The sequence below is a fragment of the Lacerta agilis genome, chromosome 1 (assembly GCF_009819535.1).
Source record: "Lacerta agilis isolate rLacAgi1 chromosome 1, rLacAgi1.pri, whole genome shotgun sequence".
In the NCBI taxonomy this organism is placed as follows: domain Eukaryota; kingdom Metazoa; phylum Chordata; class Lepidosauria; order Squamata; family Lacertidae; genus Lacerta; species Lacerta agilis.
The window spans coordinates 76214488-76231390 of record NC_046312.1 but is presented as its reverse complement, the minus strand read 5'-3'; the positions used below and the strand labels follow the sequence as shown (position 1 = coordinate 76231390).

Below are 16903 nucleotides of genomic sequence, written 5' to 3'. Positions count from 1 at the left end.
GCAACTAGACTTGTGCCTCTGTTTTTGAACAGTTTTGTTAAGAATGGTTAGACAAAGGGAGAAAAATCAAAAAAGTCTCTCTCTCTCTCTCTCTGTGTGTGTGTGTGTGTGTGTGTGTGTATTCTGGGCTGGAGTCACCTAATGTACTCCATCAGTTGAAGCCCTGTCCTCCCCCTGCACCCCAAAATTGGCCTATGCAGGGCTCAGAAGAATTCCAAAAGCAGCTCTGGCGGGTAGCTGGGGACAAGCTGCAATGCTTGTGCAGATGGAACATTTGTAATAGCACAACACTGAATTCCACTCTCTAGGTTTAAAAACTCTCAATGACTACAATCACAACACAATACGAACCATGCCTGCTCATGAATTCAATGCGGCTTACTCCCAAGTAAGTGTCGTTAGGGTTGCAGCCTTAAGAGATAAGAGTGTATTTCCCTTTACTTAAAGTGGTCAGCTTGTCCTCTATATAAAGAGGTTTCTGTTTGCTGGGGCTTCCAAGCCTCTCTCAAAACAGGCTAAGCAGGGTATTCAGGAACAGATCATTAAGGAAGTGGGAGATGGGTCTGAGGACCGCTTGGGGTGTCTGCGGCCTTCTCACATCTATTAATGCTGTTTAACAGGTTTGCCCTCAGGTTGTCTCAGTGGTTATTTTAATTAACAGAATTACAACCACTCCCCAGAACCACAACCACTACCAGGCTCACAACAGATCTGAACATCTAAAAAGGACATGGAATAGACAGGTGAGCTGGCTCTGCACATGCAGGGAAACCCATTGCTTAAATGTGACCACACACCCACCGATGTCAAACTCTATGTGCATTAGGTAACACAGTTCTACAAGAATCACAAACATGCCCTTCACAAACATTTGGTATCTGCTCTCACTCCTTGTAGGTTTCTCTTGTTCATGAAGTACTTCAGCTCTGTCCACCCTCAGATTATTAAAATACTCCACTGTCCAACTGCAGCAGTGATATTAAATAGAATGGTTAAAGGTAAAGGGACCCCTGACCGTTAGGTCCAGTCGTGGACGACTCTGGGGTTGCAGCACTCATCTCGCTTTATTGGCCAAGGCAGCCGGCGTACAGCTTCCGGGTCATGTTGCCAGAATGACAAAGCCACTTCTGGCGAACCAGAGCAGCGCACGGAAACGCCGTTTACCTTCCCTCCAGAGCGGTACCTATTTATCTACTTGCACGAAACAGAGCCTACAATGCACTACTTATGATCTTCCCTTTTTCCTATCTGCCACTTATCATTTCTTTTGTAAAGCTTTTGTTAGTATTATTCCTTCTCAATAAAACAACAGAAAAGATTTAAGATTAAAAAACTATGAAATATATACATGAGTGGTTGCATGAGTTAAAATAACAAAGTCCAAGTAAAGACTATCAACTTTATCAGACCACAAAGTATAGTTCCAGATTTGCCAGGCTTGTGACGAGGGTTGTCTTGAAAATGATGGTTCTGCTGTACATGTCATAAAGGAATGACAAATCACATACAAAGAATCTTGAGGTTCTAGTCCTTGTCAAAATCTCAAATTATGCATGATTTCCTCCATTATAGTTATATTCCAGAGTGAGCAGTAGTATCCAGTGTAAGATTCTGGGCTGTTTTACATTCAGTTGCAATAACTTTATGTGCTGCCAAGATCGTATATGACACCCCCTTTTTCCAATATATTTACACTGGTATCATCAAAAATATTCAGTAGCATTAATTTTGGACAACAAACAATAGTTTCTTTAGTAATATTTAACATTTCTATCAAATTCCAAAAATCTTGCACCAACTGACATTCCCACCATAAATGATAACATGTACTAAGTTTATTGCAACCCCTCCAACAATTAGGTGATACGGAAGAAAATATTTTTGACATTTGCAAAGGAGTGTGATAACATCTGTATAATAATTTTAATAAGTTTTCCCTTTAGAAAACCTGGAAACAGATTTTAAGGGCCGTGATTCTCAAATGTTATTCCAATCCTTGGGAAGAATTTGTGTGCCAATATCCAGTTCCCATATCTTTTAAGTTTCCCATATCTCCCAATTATTGAATTAATTGTGTGGGTTTAAAACATACACACACAAAAACAATTTGTATTCTTAACATGTATACACAGCATTCAACTGGGTTTCTGTTTTACTTGGGAGACGACCACAGCTATTTTTCTAGAAAGAGGTGCCAGAGGCTTCTGGTCCCACTTGCCTTAATAGAAGCAGCCCCCATGACAGCAGGGGATCGTTAGCAAACAAAAAACAAGGATGACAAGAGGGTAAATCATCTGGCATGAAATGTGGAAGGCAAGGAGGCACTGAGTGCAAAAACACTTCGCCTTGCAAACACCCTCCTACACCACCATTAAACTTTATAAATTTATTTATTGTAACATCACAAATGGAAATAATTAATTATGTAGCTGTTGACTAAGAGATTATTATTATTATAACTGAAATGTAACTGACATTATTTAAGATTATGGAACGTAGTGATATAAGATTGGAAATGCACCCAAACCACCATGTGGGGAGCCACTTTAACTAAAATGTATTAATTGGAAGTTGGTTGGCATTTCGATAATTGTATAATTTGTATAAATAAGTAGTTATTGTTATAATTTTGCTATTATTGGGAAACTAATAAAAAAATTATAGAAAGAAAGAGGGAGGGAGGGAGGGAGGTGCCGGAGCTCACCATTAACTTCTTCCTTGTTCTCTTAGAATGGCAATGGCACCCACCTGAGAGTTACTGCAGCAGAGCTCCAGCTGAAAAAAAAGCCCTGGAGACAACCCCCTTTAAGTATAAATCATTTGAAGAATGTGGTATCCTAATACACTGATTAGGAATGTGGTATCCTAATACACTGATTACATTGTTTCCTTTAAAGGGCTTATATGTTATATTTACATAGTTAGTGTGGCAATGGTGAGCAAACACTATGACGCCTTGATTGCTAGTTATTTCTTTGAGTCTTAAGTAAAAGCTTTCATGGAATAAAAAGAAAACTCCAGTAAGGGCCTCGGGGTCACTCCTATTACAGTTCAGTATAACAGAGAAAGCAGGTCACATCCTAACCTAGGGAACCTTATTCAGCTCCAGGGCTGCATTCCCTCATAGACAACCTCCCAGGAACAAGGGGGCGGAGGGAGAAATGGGCAGAGCAAAGGATGCAATTCTTGCCTTTCTAGAGTAAGCTACATTTCAAGCACACAGAAGGCAGAGGTTTCTATGTGTTGCTGTTCCACCTAGCCTTTGGGTTGGTTTCAGTTTAACCCTGATGTTTCGTTCTTTTGGTGCAGGGGTCTGCAACCTTTAAGACAAAAAGAGCCACTTGGACCCGTTTCCGAAGAGGAAAAAAAACTGGGAGCCGCAAAACCATTGCGGCCCACAAAAATATAAACACCCAGAAGCTCATAGCACAATTTAGACAGGTAATGAAGGCAAAATGGCAAAATATCACGAAACGCTCCCCCCCCCAGCCAAACAACAAGCACTGTATTAAAGGAACCATCCGAACGCCTGACGCTGCAGGGGCAAATCTAGAGCAGGAAATCCAACCCCCCAGAATACTTCCGCCCCATGAACAGCACAAATGCAACCCTAAAAGTTTAGCAAACTTATGCAAAAGCACACAGCATGCACACTGCCCCAATCACTATTGACCAGCAGAGGGGCTGGGCAAGGCAGCTGAGAGGGGCTGAAGCAGGGGGCTGATCACGTCCCCCCTGCAGGCGCGGGAAAACATTCCTTCAGAATGGATAAAACCCTTCTTTCAGTCCATGGGACTCCCGCTTCTAGCGGGGGCAGGGGGCTTCTAGGGGGGCCGCTGCCCCCCCCCTGCCCCCCCCGTCGGTACGCCCATGCTCGGGCCCCTTTTGCCACGCTGCTTAAGGGAAGTCTCCTGCACGCCCCCGAAACAGAGCCCGGGACCGGTCGTCCCCTGAGCTTTTTCCCGCGCCCATCTCATCCCGTTGGGCCGCCCTTAGCTGAACAGCCGGGCTTCCTTTTCCTTCCCAGACTGCCACATGTCCTGGTGCCGGGCCCTTCCACTTTTTTAAAAGAGGTCTTCCCCCTCACCCGCCGCCCGCCACCCCTGGCCCAGCCCGCAGCTGCCTCCTTACCTCGTCGAGTCGTCGCGCCTTGTCGAATCGCAGCAGCCAGCAGCTCCACCAGCAGCAGCCAAACACAAGCGCCGGGACAGGCGCCAAGGAGGGAAGCTGCTGCGGTCTGCTGCTGCGCCTGCGCTGGCACGAAATGAGGCACGCATGAGCAGCACAGCCGCCGGCAAGGTAGAGAAGTGGGTGGGCACAGGCGGGCCAGCAGCGCGGCGCAGCGCCCCGTACATTTCGGCGCTAAACGCACCGGCCCTGCCCGGAGCCGCGGCAAAGTTGCAAAAGAGCCGCATGCGGCTCCAGAGCCGCGGGTTGCAGACCCCCGTTTTGGTGTGATTGGTGGGCTACTTAAAAATGAGGCTGCAGTTTAGATTTAATTTTAAATTGTATTTTAATGAACTGTTTTCTGTTTCTGTTGTGATTTTATTGGTGTTAGCCGCCCTGAGCCCAGTTTGGCGGGGAAGGGCGGGGTATAAATAAAATATCATTATTATTATTATTATTATTATTATTATTATTATTATTTGCGTGCGCACACACCTATAAGCGCCCACACACTCCTCTCTTAATTCTTCATCCAGGCAGGTAAGGGGCATCATCACAGATCAGGAAAACCTTCCAGCCAGGCAATAGCACCCACGTTTTGGAAGAATTTTAACTACTTTATTGGAGATTTTTAAACATATTGAAAGGAACAGAAATCATAGCTACTGCGGTGGTGTGTGGGAGGAACCCCTTGTTGCTGCTTCTCTGACTGTCAACACTTGGTAGGTTCTGATAAAATTAGGAAGTGTAAATGATCAGAACCCTTGTGGGCACCCCAAACAGTGCAGTGTGTGGTTGGCGAATAAACTTTTTAAACACAACTTTCATATGACAGCATTCATTTGCTTTCAGAGCCATAACACCAATCTGTCACTGGATGGCTGCATATCACTAATTAATCTGTGTTACAACTCAGTTTCCAAAACCAACAATCAAGACGTTAACAATCCCAGATATTTGGCAAATAAAAAAACACAGAGATGCACTGCTGAATGCTAACAGTCATGTAAACATGATTAGGAAACTATACGCACACCACATCTTCTGACACATTTCCAAAATATCTGCCTCGCAGATTCATCAGAATTATCAATATTCAGAGGTTAATACTTATTGATATACCCCCCCTGTCTTTGGAAACTCACTGTATTGCTATGTCCCTAAAAAGAGAACACCTGCCAGGTGTGCATAAAATAGCAGAGGATGCTAAAGTGTGCCATAAAATAATGAGACGGACATTACCCCCTTTCCTTCCCAAATGTACAAGTATAAAAAAGCTAGTTCCTGGGATTCCACCACATTCTACTGTCCCACCAAAGCTCAATTCATATTCACCAGTAGTAACATATGAGCCATTTCTCCATGGGAAGACACACACACACACAAACATTTTGATCCAGGAATAGCAAGGGCAAAAACAACTACATTGGGGTCAAGACACAGGATCTACCATAGGGCTAGGCAGAGTGAGAACTGAGCTAGCCTCCAATATTCTTTCAATTAAAACAGGATGACACAAGAAGGAATAATCTGAGTAAGACAGCAGAGGTGGCAAAATCAATGCCTGCCTCAGAAACTAGAGACAAGAGGAAGTTCATTGCCCATCTAGATTCCAAACTTTACCCACTTATCTACCTAAAACCTTTAGGCACAGGAATGGGCATATACCTCCTCACTTGCAAGGAAGAGAGAAATATAAGAGCCAAGGTGGCAGGTACACTATCCAGTGTTGAAGCAGCTAAAGCAGGCATGGCCAAACTTGGCCCTCCAGCTGTTTTGGGACTAAAACTCCCATCATCCCTAGCTAACAGGACCAGTGGTCAGGGATGATGGGAACTATAGTCCCAAAACAGTTGGAGGGCCAAGTTTGGCCATGCCTGAAGCAATGGGAATCCAAGGCAGAACAGCTCCATTCCCGCCACCATCTCTTTAAACATATCCCAACCCTTCCTGTGAACTTTCATATGCAGTTTGCTAGGACCAGCAGCACAGCTAGTTGTCAGTATTACACTTGCTGTATTCTAGTAATGTGGCCCTCTGAGTTGTTGCTTGACTACAATTCCCATCAGCTCCAAGCAGCATGACCAGTAGTCAAGCATGAGGAGAGTTGGTAAATCCAGAAACATATGGAGGGGGCTACAGGCTGGCCACTCCTGTTCTGGAGGGTGATAAAGAAACAGACATCAAGGAGATGGTTTTAGAAGGTGAGGGGCAGGGGAAGGCACTGCATCAGATGCTCCACAAAGCAGTCTTCAATTCCAGATTATTAGCTGCTGGCAAACAAAGTATTGGTCATCTGCAACTAATTCTATTTCAAAGCTACATCAAAAAATTTATTCTCCCAATTGGCTGAACATCTCTTGGAAAGGAGTGCAAATTCCAGAGTTACCTTCTGTAAATGCTTTAACTGTTGGTTGGTTTTGTACAATCACAAGCTTTTCTTTTAGTTAAAGGATGACACCTTGAGCTTGTTTGGAGGTTCTAGCAGGGGAGCGCAGCTATCGTATACCCTTGACCGAAGAACGGTACACTCCTTCTATCTGGGATGGTCGCCCTCTTCCACCGAGCGCGCAGCTTCTTGGGAGAAAAGCAATGACAAACCTAGATAGCATCTTAAAAAGCAAAGACATCACTTTGCCGACAAAGGTCCGTATAGTTAAAGCTATGGTCTTCCCAGTAGTAATGTATGGAAGTGAGAGCTGGACCATAAAGAAGGCTGATCGCCGAAGAATTGATGCTTTTGAATTATGGTGCTGGAGGAGACTCTTGAGAGTCCCATGGACTGCAAGAAGATCAAACCTATCCATTCTCAAAGAAATCAGCCCTGAGTGCTCACTGGAAGGACAGATCCTGAAGTTGAGGCTCCAGTACTTTGGCCACCTCATGAGAAGAGAAGACTCCCTAGAAAAGACCCTGATGTTGGGAAAAATGGAGGGCACAAGGAGAAGGGGACGACAGAGGATGAGATGGCTGGACAGTGTTCTTGAAGCTACTAACATGAGTTTGGCCAAACTGCGAGAGGCAGTGAAGGATAGGCGTGCCTGGCGTGCTCTGGTCCATGGGGTCACGAAGAGTCGGACACGACTGAACGACTGAACAACAACAACAACAAAGGATGACACGCATGAGGAGGAGAATATGGATCCCACTGCAAGTCCAGTTATTCATAAGTAACAAATCCAAAAGATGATTTTCACTTACTGCATTAAATGGCCAGCTTTAAACTAGAAATATAAATCTGCTGCAAATACATATTAAGGAATGTACACTAGATTGCTAAGTAGCAGTCCCATCTACCGTGGTCCCACAGTTCCTATGAGACAAAAGTTTAGGAAATTTGGGGGGGGGGCTGTTTGTCTAGGGCAGGCATGGGTGTGGAACAGAACAGACAGACAGTGTGAATTCTAGAAGTCACATGGGGCAGCTTTCAAGTGATTCAAGTTTGACTTATTAGTAATCCACTACAATTTGGGATCTATTTCCTCCACTCCATTTAAATCTCATTTTATGCAGCTTAGCTAACCAGATCCAGATGCACCTTACAGACTAACACTTATTGTGGTATGAGCTTTCATAGTCAAGAGGCTTCTTCATTCAAGACATGAAGTGGACTGGAAAGATGGTTTTCCTCCACTGTACCTCAACCCACATGGGGTGTATATGTCATGTATCTGATGAGGACAGCTCTTGTTGATTAAAGGTCATGCCATAAGAAACCAGTAAGCCTTTAAATACCGCAGAACACTGGCTTGTATCCAAAGTGTGTGTGTGCTGCTTGCAAAATGCCTCTTACACCTATGGAAAGCTGGTTCCAGCCTAGCAGAAGAGCACAGGGTGAGAAAGGGGACCCCAAATCTAGGAAGGTTCTCCAATTTCCTGTCTTTATGGACCATCTGAGATTACATGTTAAAGCCTGTATCTTCCTTACTCATTGTCTCTCACACTCTCCATACATTGAGGCACAGCACTACAAACCTTGTGCTTGCACACGTGTTCAGCAAAACAGCACTAATACGTTTCTCCTTTAACTCATGGTTTGGGGTCCAAAGGGTGGCCACATCCACATGCAACAATAAGCCAGACTTTCTGGTTTGTTGTATCTTATCAGGAATGAGTCTGATCACTCCTGGTTTGCTTCTCCTAGTTTGCACAAGCAAGATAAGCAAAGTGTGGAGCCTTGGCTTCAGGTTCCTTCCAGACCAGGGATCATGGTTTGCTGCTCCTTAACAAGCCAGGATCAGCAAGCCAACAAGCCACTGTTTCATGTTGGCAAGCAGCAGACTATATTCTTCTAGAATGGATCCTGACTGTGTCCTCCATTTGAACGTCTTTTGGAGTACGAACTCTGTAATATTTTACTTTATGTAAAACATTAAAACAGATAGAAGCCCTGAAAGCTATAGATTTAAGAAATTCAGACATGAAATATGTGCAGCTTTATATGATTTTCATTTTATACAGGTCTTTATAATGCTCCACATATTTGGCAACTATAAATGGAGAAGTATTGGGAACTCTGAAGACACAGGTAGGGAGGAATCAAGCTTTGGGACAGGGTACGGAAGCCTAAGGGTCACATTCTGTCAAAGACAACCTTCCAGGGACTGCACAGACAAGGCCTGAGGCAAAAGCAGGTGAAGCAATGGATGAGACCCTTACCTTTGTGACACTTGAGTACATTCTAGCCACACAAAATGAGTGACGTATCCACACACACACACACACACACACCCCTCCATCCTCCACTCAGGACAAGCAAGGGCCATTATCACAGTTCAAACACTCTTCAACTAGACCAGGGGTGTCCAAACTTTTTTCAAAGAGGGCCAGATTAGATTACAGTGGTACCTCGGGTTAAGAACTTAATTTGTTCTGGAGGTCCGTTCTTAACCTGAAGTACCACTTTAGCTAATGGGGCCTCCTGCTGCCGCTGCGTCGCCACCACGCAATTTCTGTTCTCATCCTGAAGAAAAGTTTTTAACCCGAGGTACTATTTCTGGGTTAGAGGAGTCTGTAACCTGAAGCATCTGTAACCTGAAGCATCTGTAACCCGAGGTACCACTGTAAATGAAGGGCTGTGAGGGCCGACCAGAGAGCCTTTTTTTTAGGATTGAAGTTATTGAGGGTTTTTTTTTTTTGGATTTTACCCCATGAAATAAACTGCCACAGGGGCCAGATTAAACTGACTGGCAGGCCGAATTAGGCCCCGAAACGGACTTTGGACATGCCTGAACTAGACAAACAACTTGAGGAGGGTACAGGGCTGGTGAGGGATGAGCTTGGGAAGAAAGGAGTACCCTAGGCTCCAAGGATCAGAGGGACTTGGCCATTTTCAGCTCCCAGGCTCGAGAAGCTTCACCCCTGGCTTTAGGAGAAAACTAACACAATGTTTTGCTGTTAATACCAATGCCGTAGAGAGACCTAGTTCAGATGTTTGACTTATTTGCATCTTCTAAATATTCAAAGGGCCTGATCAGATGTTATTTTCAAGTCTGGTATAAGAGAGTGCCAGCTTAGGTGCTTCAATATCCTCTCATATTCCTCTGAACCTATGATAGTTCAGGGAGATCCCGGGTGCAGTTAAGTGCTATAATTCAACTGAGTCTCTGCAGGGAACAAGAATTGGGCATGAGTGACCCCAAGATTCACACCTGTCACTATAATTTCATTACGTATATGTCAAAAAACTAATTCCGTCAACTGATCCTACTCTGCGGCAAACAGCCCAGCAATCAGCACTCATTGCTAATGTTCATGCCCATCTTCCTTTTGTGCTTTCGTAACACCCACTCATCCCATGCAGAAGAAAAATACAGCTCATATGCACCTCTGAATTTGTCATTCATTACATACTAAAATATACATTAAAAATCAAGGACTGGCTGTTTTCTTTTACACCACCAAGACAGCCAAACATGTAATGCAAAGAGAAAATGAGGGAAAGAGAGCAATCTTTTAAAACCCGAGAAGCTCTTACTAAGCAACCTCACTAATACGGTCCATATGTAAAGACTAAAGTCAACTTAGGAAATATGAGGCACAAAATAAAAGTTTCTATAAAATTTGAGTTTTATTTTACCAATATGTTGGACAATGTCAAACTTCAGACTTCAATATCCCATTAAAGTTGTATTTACCAAAGTCTGAAAGTCAACATTGTCTTCTTAACAGAGAAGAGGAAAAGGCTTATGATGTTACAGTACAGTTTGGTTCCCTATAACCATATACTAGACACACGTACAGTACAATATTTCACTGGCTTTTTCCTCAATGAGCCAGTGGACTTGGGAGAGAGACAGGAAAAGGGTCTCCTTGTTAATTCTCCTTGACCTCTCAGTGGCTTTTGATACCATCAACCATGATATGCTTCCGGAGCAGTTGTCCAAATTAAGGGTGGGTGGCACTGTTTGGATGGTCAAATTTCCAGAGTGCTTCAGCCCCATGGAGTCTTCAGTGCAAGTCAGATGAACATGCCGAATCCAATTTCCAGGAATTTAAGACAGTGGCTCAGGCCACAGTTCATATATGCACCAAGTTTCCATGAAGGTAAGAACAGCTGGAGAAATTGTTCAGGCAAGCAGACAGCACATGTGGCATTAACACAGAGGCTTTGACATAATATGTTCCCACGGTTCCTGTGGGGGGGGGGACTCCCCTGGCCAGCATGAAGCCTCTCACCCCCCACCATCATGATGTGGCAAAGGTGGTGCAGCAATAAAACTGCTAGCACATTTGCAAAGCTAAGCAGGTCTGGTATGATTGTATGTGGGACCGCATGTTGAGTTTCCTGCATCGCACAGGGTTGGACTAGATCAGTGTTTTTCAACCTTTTTGGGCAAAGGCACACTTGTTTCGTGAAAAAAATCACGAGGCACACCACCATTAGAAAATGTTTTTAAAAAAATAACTCTGTGCCTATATTGACTATATATAAAGTAATTTTCCCACGGCACATCAGGCAACATCTCGCGGCACACTAGTGTGCCGCGGAACAGTGGTTGAAAAACACTGGACTAGATGACTCTAGGGGTCCCTTCCAACTCCACAATTCTATGATTCAAAAGTACATAGAGCTGAAAGAGGAAGTTTGAAGAATGATGCTATTTCCTCTTTCACTTCTGTGAGCTTTTCAATGTTCACAATACCTACAGAGAGACCAGAATGGCGGAGTTAAGGATACCGGTAAGTAAATCTAGGAGATTGGTGGGAAGAAAATGTGGTTGACCAGGGAGGCGGCGGGGGAAGGTGAAGGAAGGAAGGATGTAGAATGCATAAGAGGATTCACTGTGCATACATCAGATCCAGTAAAACAGACTTTTTGAAACTGCATGAAGTTTTTACATGTTTTCCCCACATTACAGATCACATTTTTCTCCATAGACTAACCATAGGAATCACAACCTGCTGCTTTCCAGCACTACTTTGGCCCAAAAACAATTCAAAAGATCTGTTTTAATTCTACTGCATGCAACTTTTACCCAAACACCATGAAAAAGCAAAGTGTTTTCATATTTGTGTGCATTTTCTTTCTGTATACCAGGGGCAGGAAGCCCACAGCACTCTCTCAAAAATGCGAATGTACCCACAGACCAAAAAGGATTGGCAACCCCTGCCTTAACTTAAGTTCTATGGAAATCCCAAGGTCAAGCAGTTTTTAAGCACAGAGTTCAGTGAGGTTAATTTCACATGTTGTTCTAATCCCAATAGTTTTTTAAAAAGCAAAACAAGCAGATGACTACAATCTTCAACAGCTCATTTCATAAACTGGATTATTGAAGTTAAAATCGCTTGCTTCAGAAATATGCCTACTGTATTTAGAATTTCACATCCATCAACTGTTAAGTGCACATTTAAGAAGCTGTGTGTTGGCAACTGATCAATCTTGAAATCAGCTTTAGAAATAACACACACACAAAAAAAAACTGGAACCATTTTCTACTTCTTTCTCATTAACATATTCCTTTCACACTTGGAAATCAGTTTTAATTCTCAAACACATATACCGGTAGCTAAAAAGCTAGTACACTTTCAAAACTGAAATGACCAGAATCCTCAGAAGTTCTCACATAAAGTACTACAAGACTGCTTTTCACTTGTGGGCAATCTCCAACCCTAACCATATGTGTGTGTGTGTGGTCTGTGTCCAGTAGCACCTTAGAGACCAATTAAGTTTGTTCTAGGTATAAGCTTTTGTGTGCATGCATGGTATCTGAAGAAGTGCTACTGGACAATATATATATATATATATACACACACACACATATATACACACACACACACATCATATATATATATATATATATATATATATATATATATATATAATCTCGACTGTGTCAGACCAACACCTGAATCCTAACCTGATCTAATATCCCTAAATTTAAATAAATTTATTTCCTTCGTAATTTAAATCATGATTGCTATTGCCTTGATGTAAACCAAGGCATCCTGGCAGCTGGATTTAGTAACTTTCCAAGAACATTCATCTTGAGAAAACTAAATGGAACATTAACCTAACATTCTGAATAGTATGTGAGCTTTCCAAAAAAATATGTATTTATGTTGAACACTGCCCTCCCGCTATAATGTGTATTAGGAAAACAAGCAACAGACTATGCATTTCACTGCACATACTATCTATACTCAAACAGTAGCAGTCCAATTTAATGAATGCCAGCCACTAAATGAACGTTTCTGGCAATGCATGTTATATGCCAGTGACAGAATAGGAAATGAGAACAACAGAAAAGTATTTGGGGCTCATGTGGAGAAAGAACCTGTGGCCCTCCAGGTGTTGCTGGACTGCAACTCCCATTGCCCCTGGCAACGGGCCATACTGAATGAATCTGATGGAACTGAGGTCCAATAACACTGGAAAATCCACCAAGTCCCCTCCCATGGCTTATTTTCTTAACTTTAGGAGGCCCACACAGTAAGTGTGCAATGCACATCCGGGCAGTTCAAATGGCACTAATTTGGGGGTCTAGAGTACTATATCAGCATTTCTGTTTCCAGGATTCCAGATACTGGGGAGTGCAGGAGGGGAACAGTAGGCGGAGAAACAAGAAAGAATAATTTTTTTTTTTTTATTTCTCACTGCTCTCCTGCTGGTCAACACTGCTAACAGAGACTAGTGTGAGCACCACAAAATGAATAATGGGGTATTGCAGAATTAACAGTACTATCTTACCCAGAAACCCTTATACACTGCTTTTGTGTGTTAAAAGTTCAAAAGGGATGCATAACAAACTTGTCTCTGGACACACTCTTTGATAAGTAACCACAAACAAGCTCAACCAACAGCTGCCCAGAAAAAGGCAAAAATATACTATTGTAAGTAGAAATTTAATATAGTCAACCAACTGTCAATTTTGAAAAAATAAAGTGGCAAAAAAGTTCACAGGTACACTAGAATATAGGATCCCTTATGCAAAATACTCTTAATAGACAAAATGATAACACCAATGCTTTTTTTATTTAAATAAAAAGGTGTGGCTTAAATATCCTAGACTGTACCACTTAACACAGCTCTGCTAAATGCCAGCCACTAAATGATATCCAACATTAAACATACTGAAGAGTAGACACAGTAAAATCAATGGACTTAAAGATTTCAATGGATTGGACCCCCCAGTATGACTAATATTAGCCTAGGGCTTGCCGATCGGAAGGTCGGTGGTTCAAATCCCTACAACGGGGTGAGCTCCTGTTGTTTAGTCCCAGCTCCTGCCAACCTAGCAGTTTGAAAGCACGTCAAAGTGCAAGTAGATAAATAGGTACCGCTCCGGCGGGAAAGTAAATGGCGTTTCCGTGCGCTGCTCTGGTTCACCAGAAGCAATTTAGTCATGCTGGCCACATGACCCAGAAGCTGTCTGCGGACAAATGCCAGCTAGCTCCCTCGGCCTACAGAGCAAGATGAGCGCCACAACCCCAGAGACATCCGCGACTGGACCTAAGGGTCAGGGGTACCTTTACCTTTAAACATTGGATATAACCCACTGTTTATAGTTATTTAAAATTTTATCAGTTATGGTTTTAATGTTACAGAAATCCTTTATTTGGTTAGAGAATAAACATTAGCTGAATCCCTACCAAAGTAAATTAAACACATCTTTTCTATTGGATGTGCTGCTGCAAACGAACTTTGCCCAAACTAACAGGTATACAGCAGCTGTCCCTTTTCACCCTAAGCTGCTGGCCACCTTAAGTACACAGAGTACATTTGTCCATTTAACAAAGATACATGGTGGCTGTGTTCATATACCTTTAAAATTTATCAGAGAACAGCCCCTCTTTGGGGTTATTTTGGCCTCAGTTTGCCCCACACAAGATTTTAAACAGAAGCCTTACTAAATAAAACAACATCATTCCTCAGAGAACTGAGCTCCTGGAAAATTCAAAAAAGACCACAATAGCTATGAGGTTACCTCACCACTGTAACAAACTAGTGGATCAATGACACCAGGATTCTGCATTGGCATCGATTCCTAAAATATTTTATCAGAAAGAGATTTAATTATCAGAGGTGCAGAAGCCTTTTCACAAACATGCACCTATACTGTAGTTAAAGCCATGCACAAACAGAACACAGCGGCTGTGGAGGAATTTTAGTCAGAGCTTCCATATTAAATGATAGTTCTGGTAACTACTGCAAGAGAAGTGGGTGGCCTAATACGAATTACCCTGAGGGGGTGCTCTACTGACTGTTAGCCACACTGCTATATTTCTTCAACTACTTGGGAAATTACAACAATTAACATTCATTAGTGCATCAAAACTTCAGTTTGCTGACTGCTACGCAGACAACAAGCAGACCAGGCTGCCGCGCAAGGCTCCCTGCGTGCAAACTGGAACTTTCCTGAAGGCAATGACAGAAAGGAGCAGAAAAGTACAGCTCTGAACTCCCTTTTTGGTGGCAACCCCTGGATCACTTTCTAATTATTATCACCACACTGGTATTCAGACATAAAGCACCGTGGGGATTTCGGCAAGAACAGAACAAATGTTCTCAAATAGGACAAGTAAGTCCACATTTGCTTTGTGCACTACATGGGACTGAAGTTTATCAAATGCAGAAGCAAAGCCGCTTTTCCAGCCCAATGGAAGAAACCATAGGGAAAATACAGCTACAACCATCACCACCACCCTTCTTAATCTCCATATATCACATATGAATGCAGAAAGTTCCCTGTCAGAATTTAAACACACACGAATGTGCACCGAAGTTTAAGGAAGAAGCAGAAGAGAAGCGTGATTCCCTCCCAAAGTTTGAAACCAGTGCTAATTGATATGGAAATGGACGTGATTGTCTGAACGCTTCGAGCAGTCAAGGGAACAAATGTTCACTGTAGCTAAAGTCTGGGTAAACCCCCAGACTAACTCTTCTCAGAAGTCTGTTTTGCCAAGTGTTAAGTTTCACAAGTCAAGCAAGTCTTTCTCTCCCTCCCTCCCTCCCTCCGTTTCTCCCCCATACCCTCCCCTTTACAACTTTAAAATAAAAGGAAAGAAGATCTGCTATCCCCCCCCAACCCCCACTCCCAACGCTGATGCCAAAAGTTTGATTCTGCCTGTGATCGACACCCGACACCAGCTCCTCCAAACTCCAGGGAAATCACTGCGTCTGAGGGCCGCAAAGCGCTGGGAACGGGGAGGGGGGAGACTTTTGTCTCGCTCTCGAGGCACAAGGTTGAGCTCGAAAGCCCAGCAGCACGCAAAAGGCGACGGGAATCCTTTCCTGGCCAGCAAGAAAAAGGAAGGCTCACCCCCCCACACACACACACCAAAAAAAAAAAACCCTACACTTATTTTTTGGTGCTGGGGGATGAGTAGGTCACGCAAGCGCCCTCCTTCTTTAAATGAGAACTGGGGGGGGGGAGCCACAACGAAGCAGGTTTCCGTCCTTTTTCTTGCCCGATCTGGCACGGGTCGCCCTCGCACACACCCCGCTGCGCCCCTTGCGAACACTGGCCCCGAGGTCCTCACGGCCACGAGCCTCCTCGATCCCCCCCACTCGTTTTTTCCGCCCTCCGCACACAACCCGCGCCTGGGCTGCTGCTTTTCCTCCCTGCCGACGCCTCCGTCCCATGCCAGCTTCCTCCATTCCCACCAAGTCCCACTTCTCGAGTTGCGCGGAGAAGTTTCCGTCTGCACAACAAAAGGCTTCCCCGCACTCCCCGAGCCCGGGAAAGGCAGCTGCCGCCCGCCAGAGGCCCCCCCCCCGCCCCAAAACTTACCCCCGACGGCGCCCAAGCTGCCCCGAAGCACCACGGCGGCCAGCAGGGATAGGAGCAGCAGCCGCGGCGGCGGCGCTGCCGCCTCCATGTTGTGCCGCAGCAGCTGCTGCCCGCCGAGTGGCTCAGGCGGGCTCCATGCTCCGAGTGCGCCGCGCTCGGCAGACGGGGAGGGAGGCGCTCTCCGGATTCCCCACCTCCTCCTCCTCCGCCGCCTCCTCATCGAGGCGCTGCTGCCGCTCTGGGAAGGAGAGGGGGGAAGGGGGCTGGGAGCCTCCCGCTTCCCTCCAGCCCCAGGACGAGCTGAGCGGAAGCCAAGGGACCGCCCCGCCCCTTTCCCCGGCGCGGGACAACCGCGCGCCCCCTGCTCGGCCGTCGCCGCTCGTCTCGCCTGTTGCTGGCTCGCCTGCTCGGCGAAAGAGCGCCAGGTGGCCGGCTCTCCCTTCGTCAGGTCTTACCGGGCGGAGGGCGGGAAGAGGACCCGCAAACGGCAACCCGGGTTTAGG

The 16903-nt window shown here is 44.6% G+C and overlaps 1 protein-coding gene across 3 annotated transcripts in view; it reads right to left on the bottom strand.

Moving 5' to 3' along the window:
- LRP5 (LDL receptor related protein 5) overlaps positions 1-16903 on the bottom strand; it is a 189994-nt gene that overhangs the window by 100636 nt on the left and 72455 nt on the right. The window contains exon 1 of one of the 3 annotated variants that reach the window (XM_033156120.1): positions 16401-16672. The exons of the other annotated variants lie outside the window; for them this stretch is intronic. Within the exon in view, the coding sequence (XP_033012011.1) occupies positions 16401-16620 (220 nt within the window). The 5' untranslated portion in view covers positions 16621-16672. Of the gene's footprint in view, positions 1-16400; positions 16673-16903 lie in introns of those variants that run through there. 3 annotated transcript variants of the gene reach the window in all.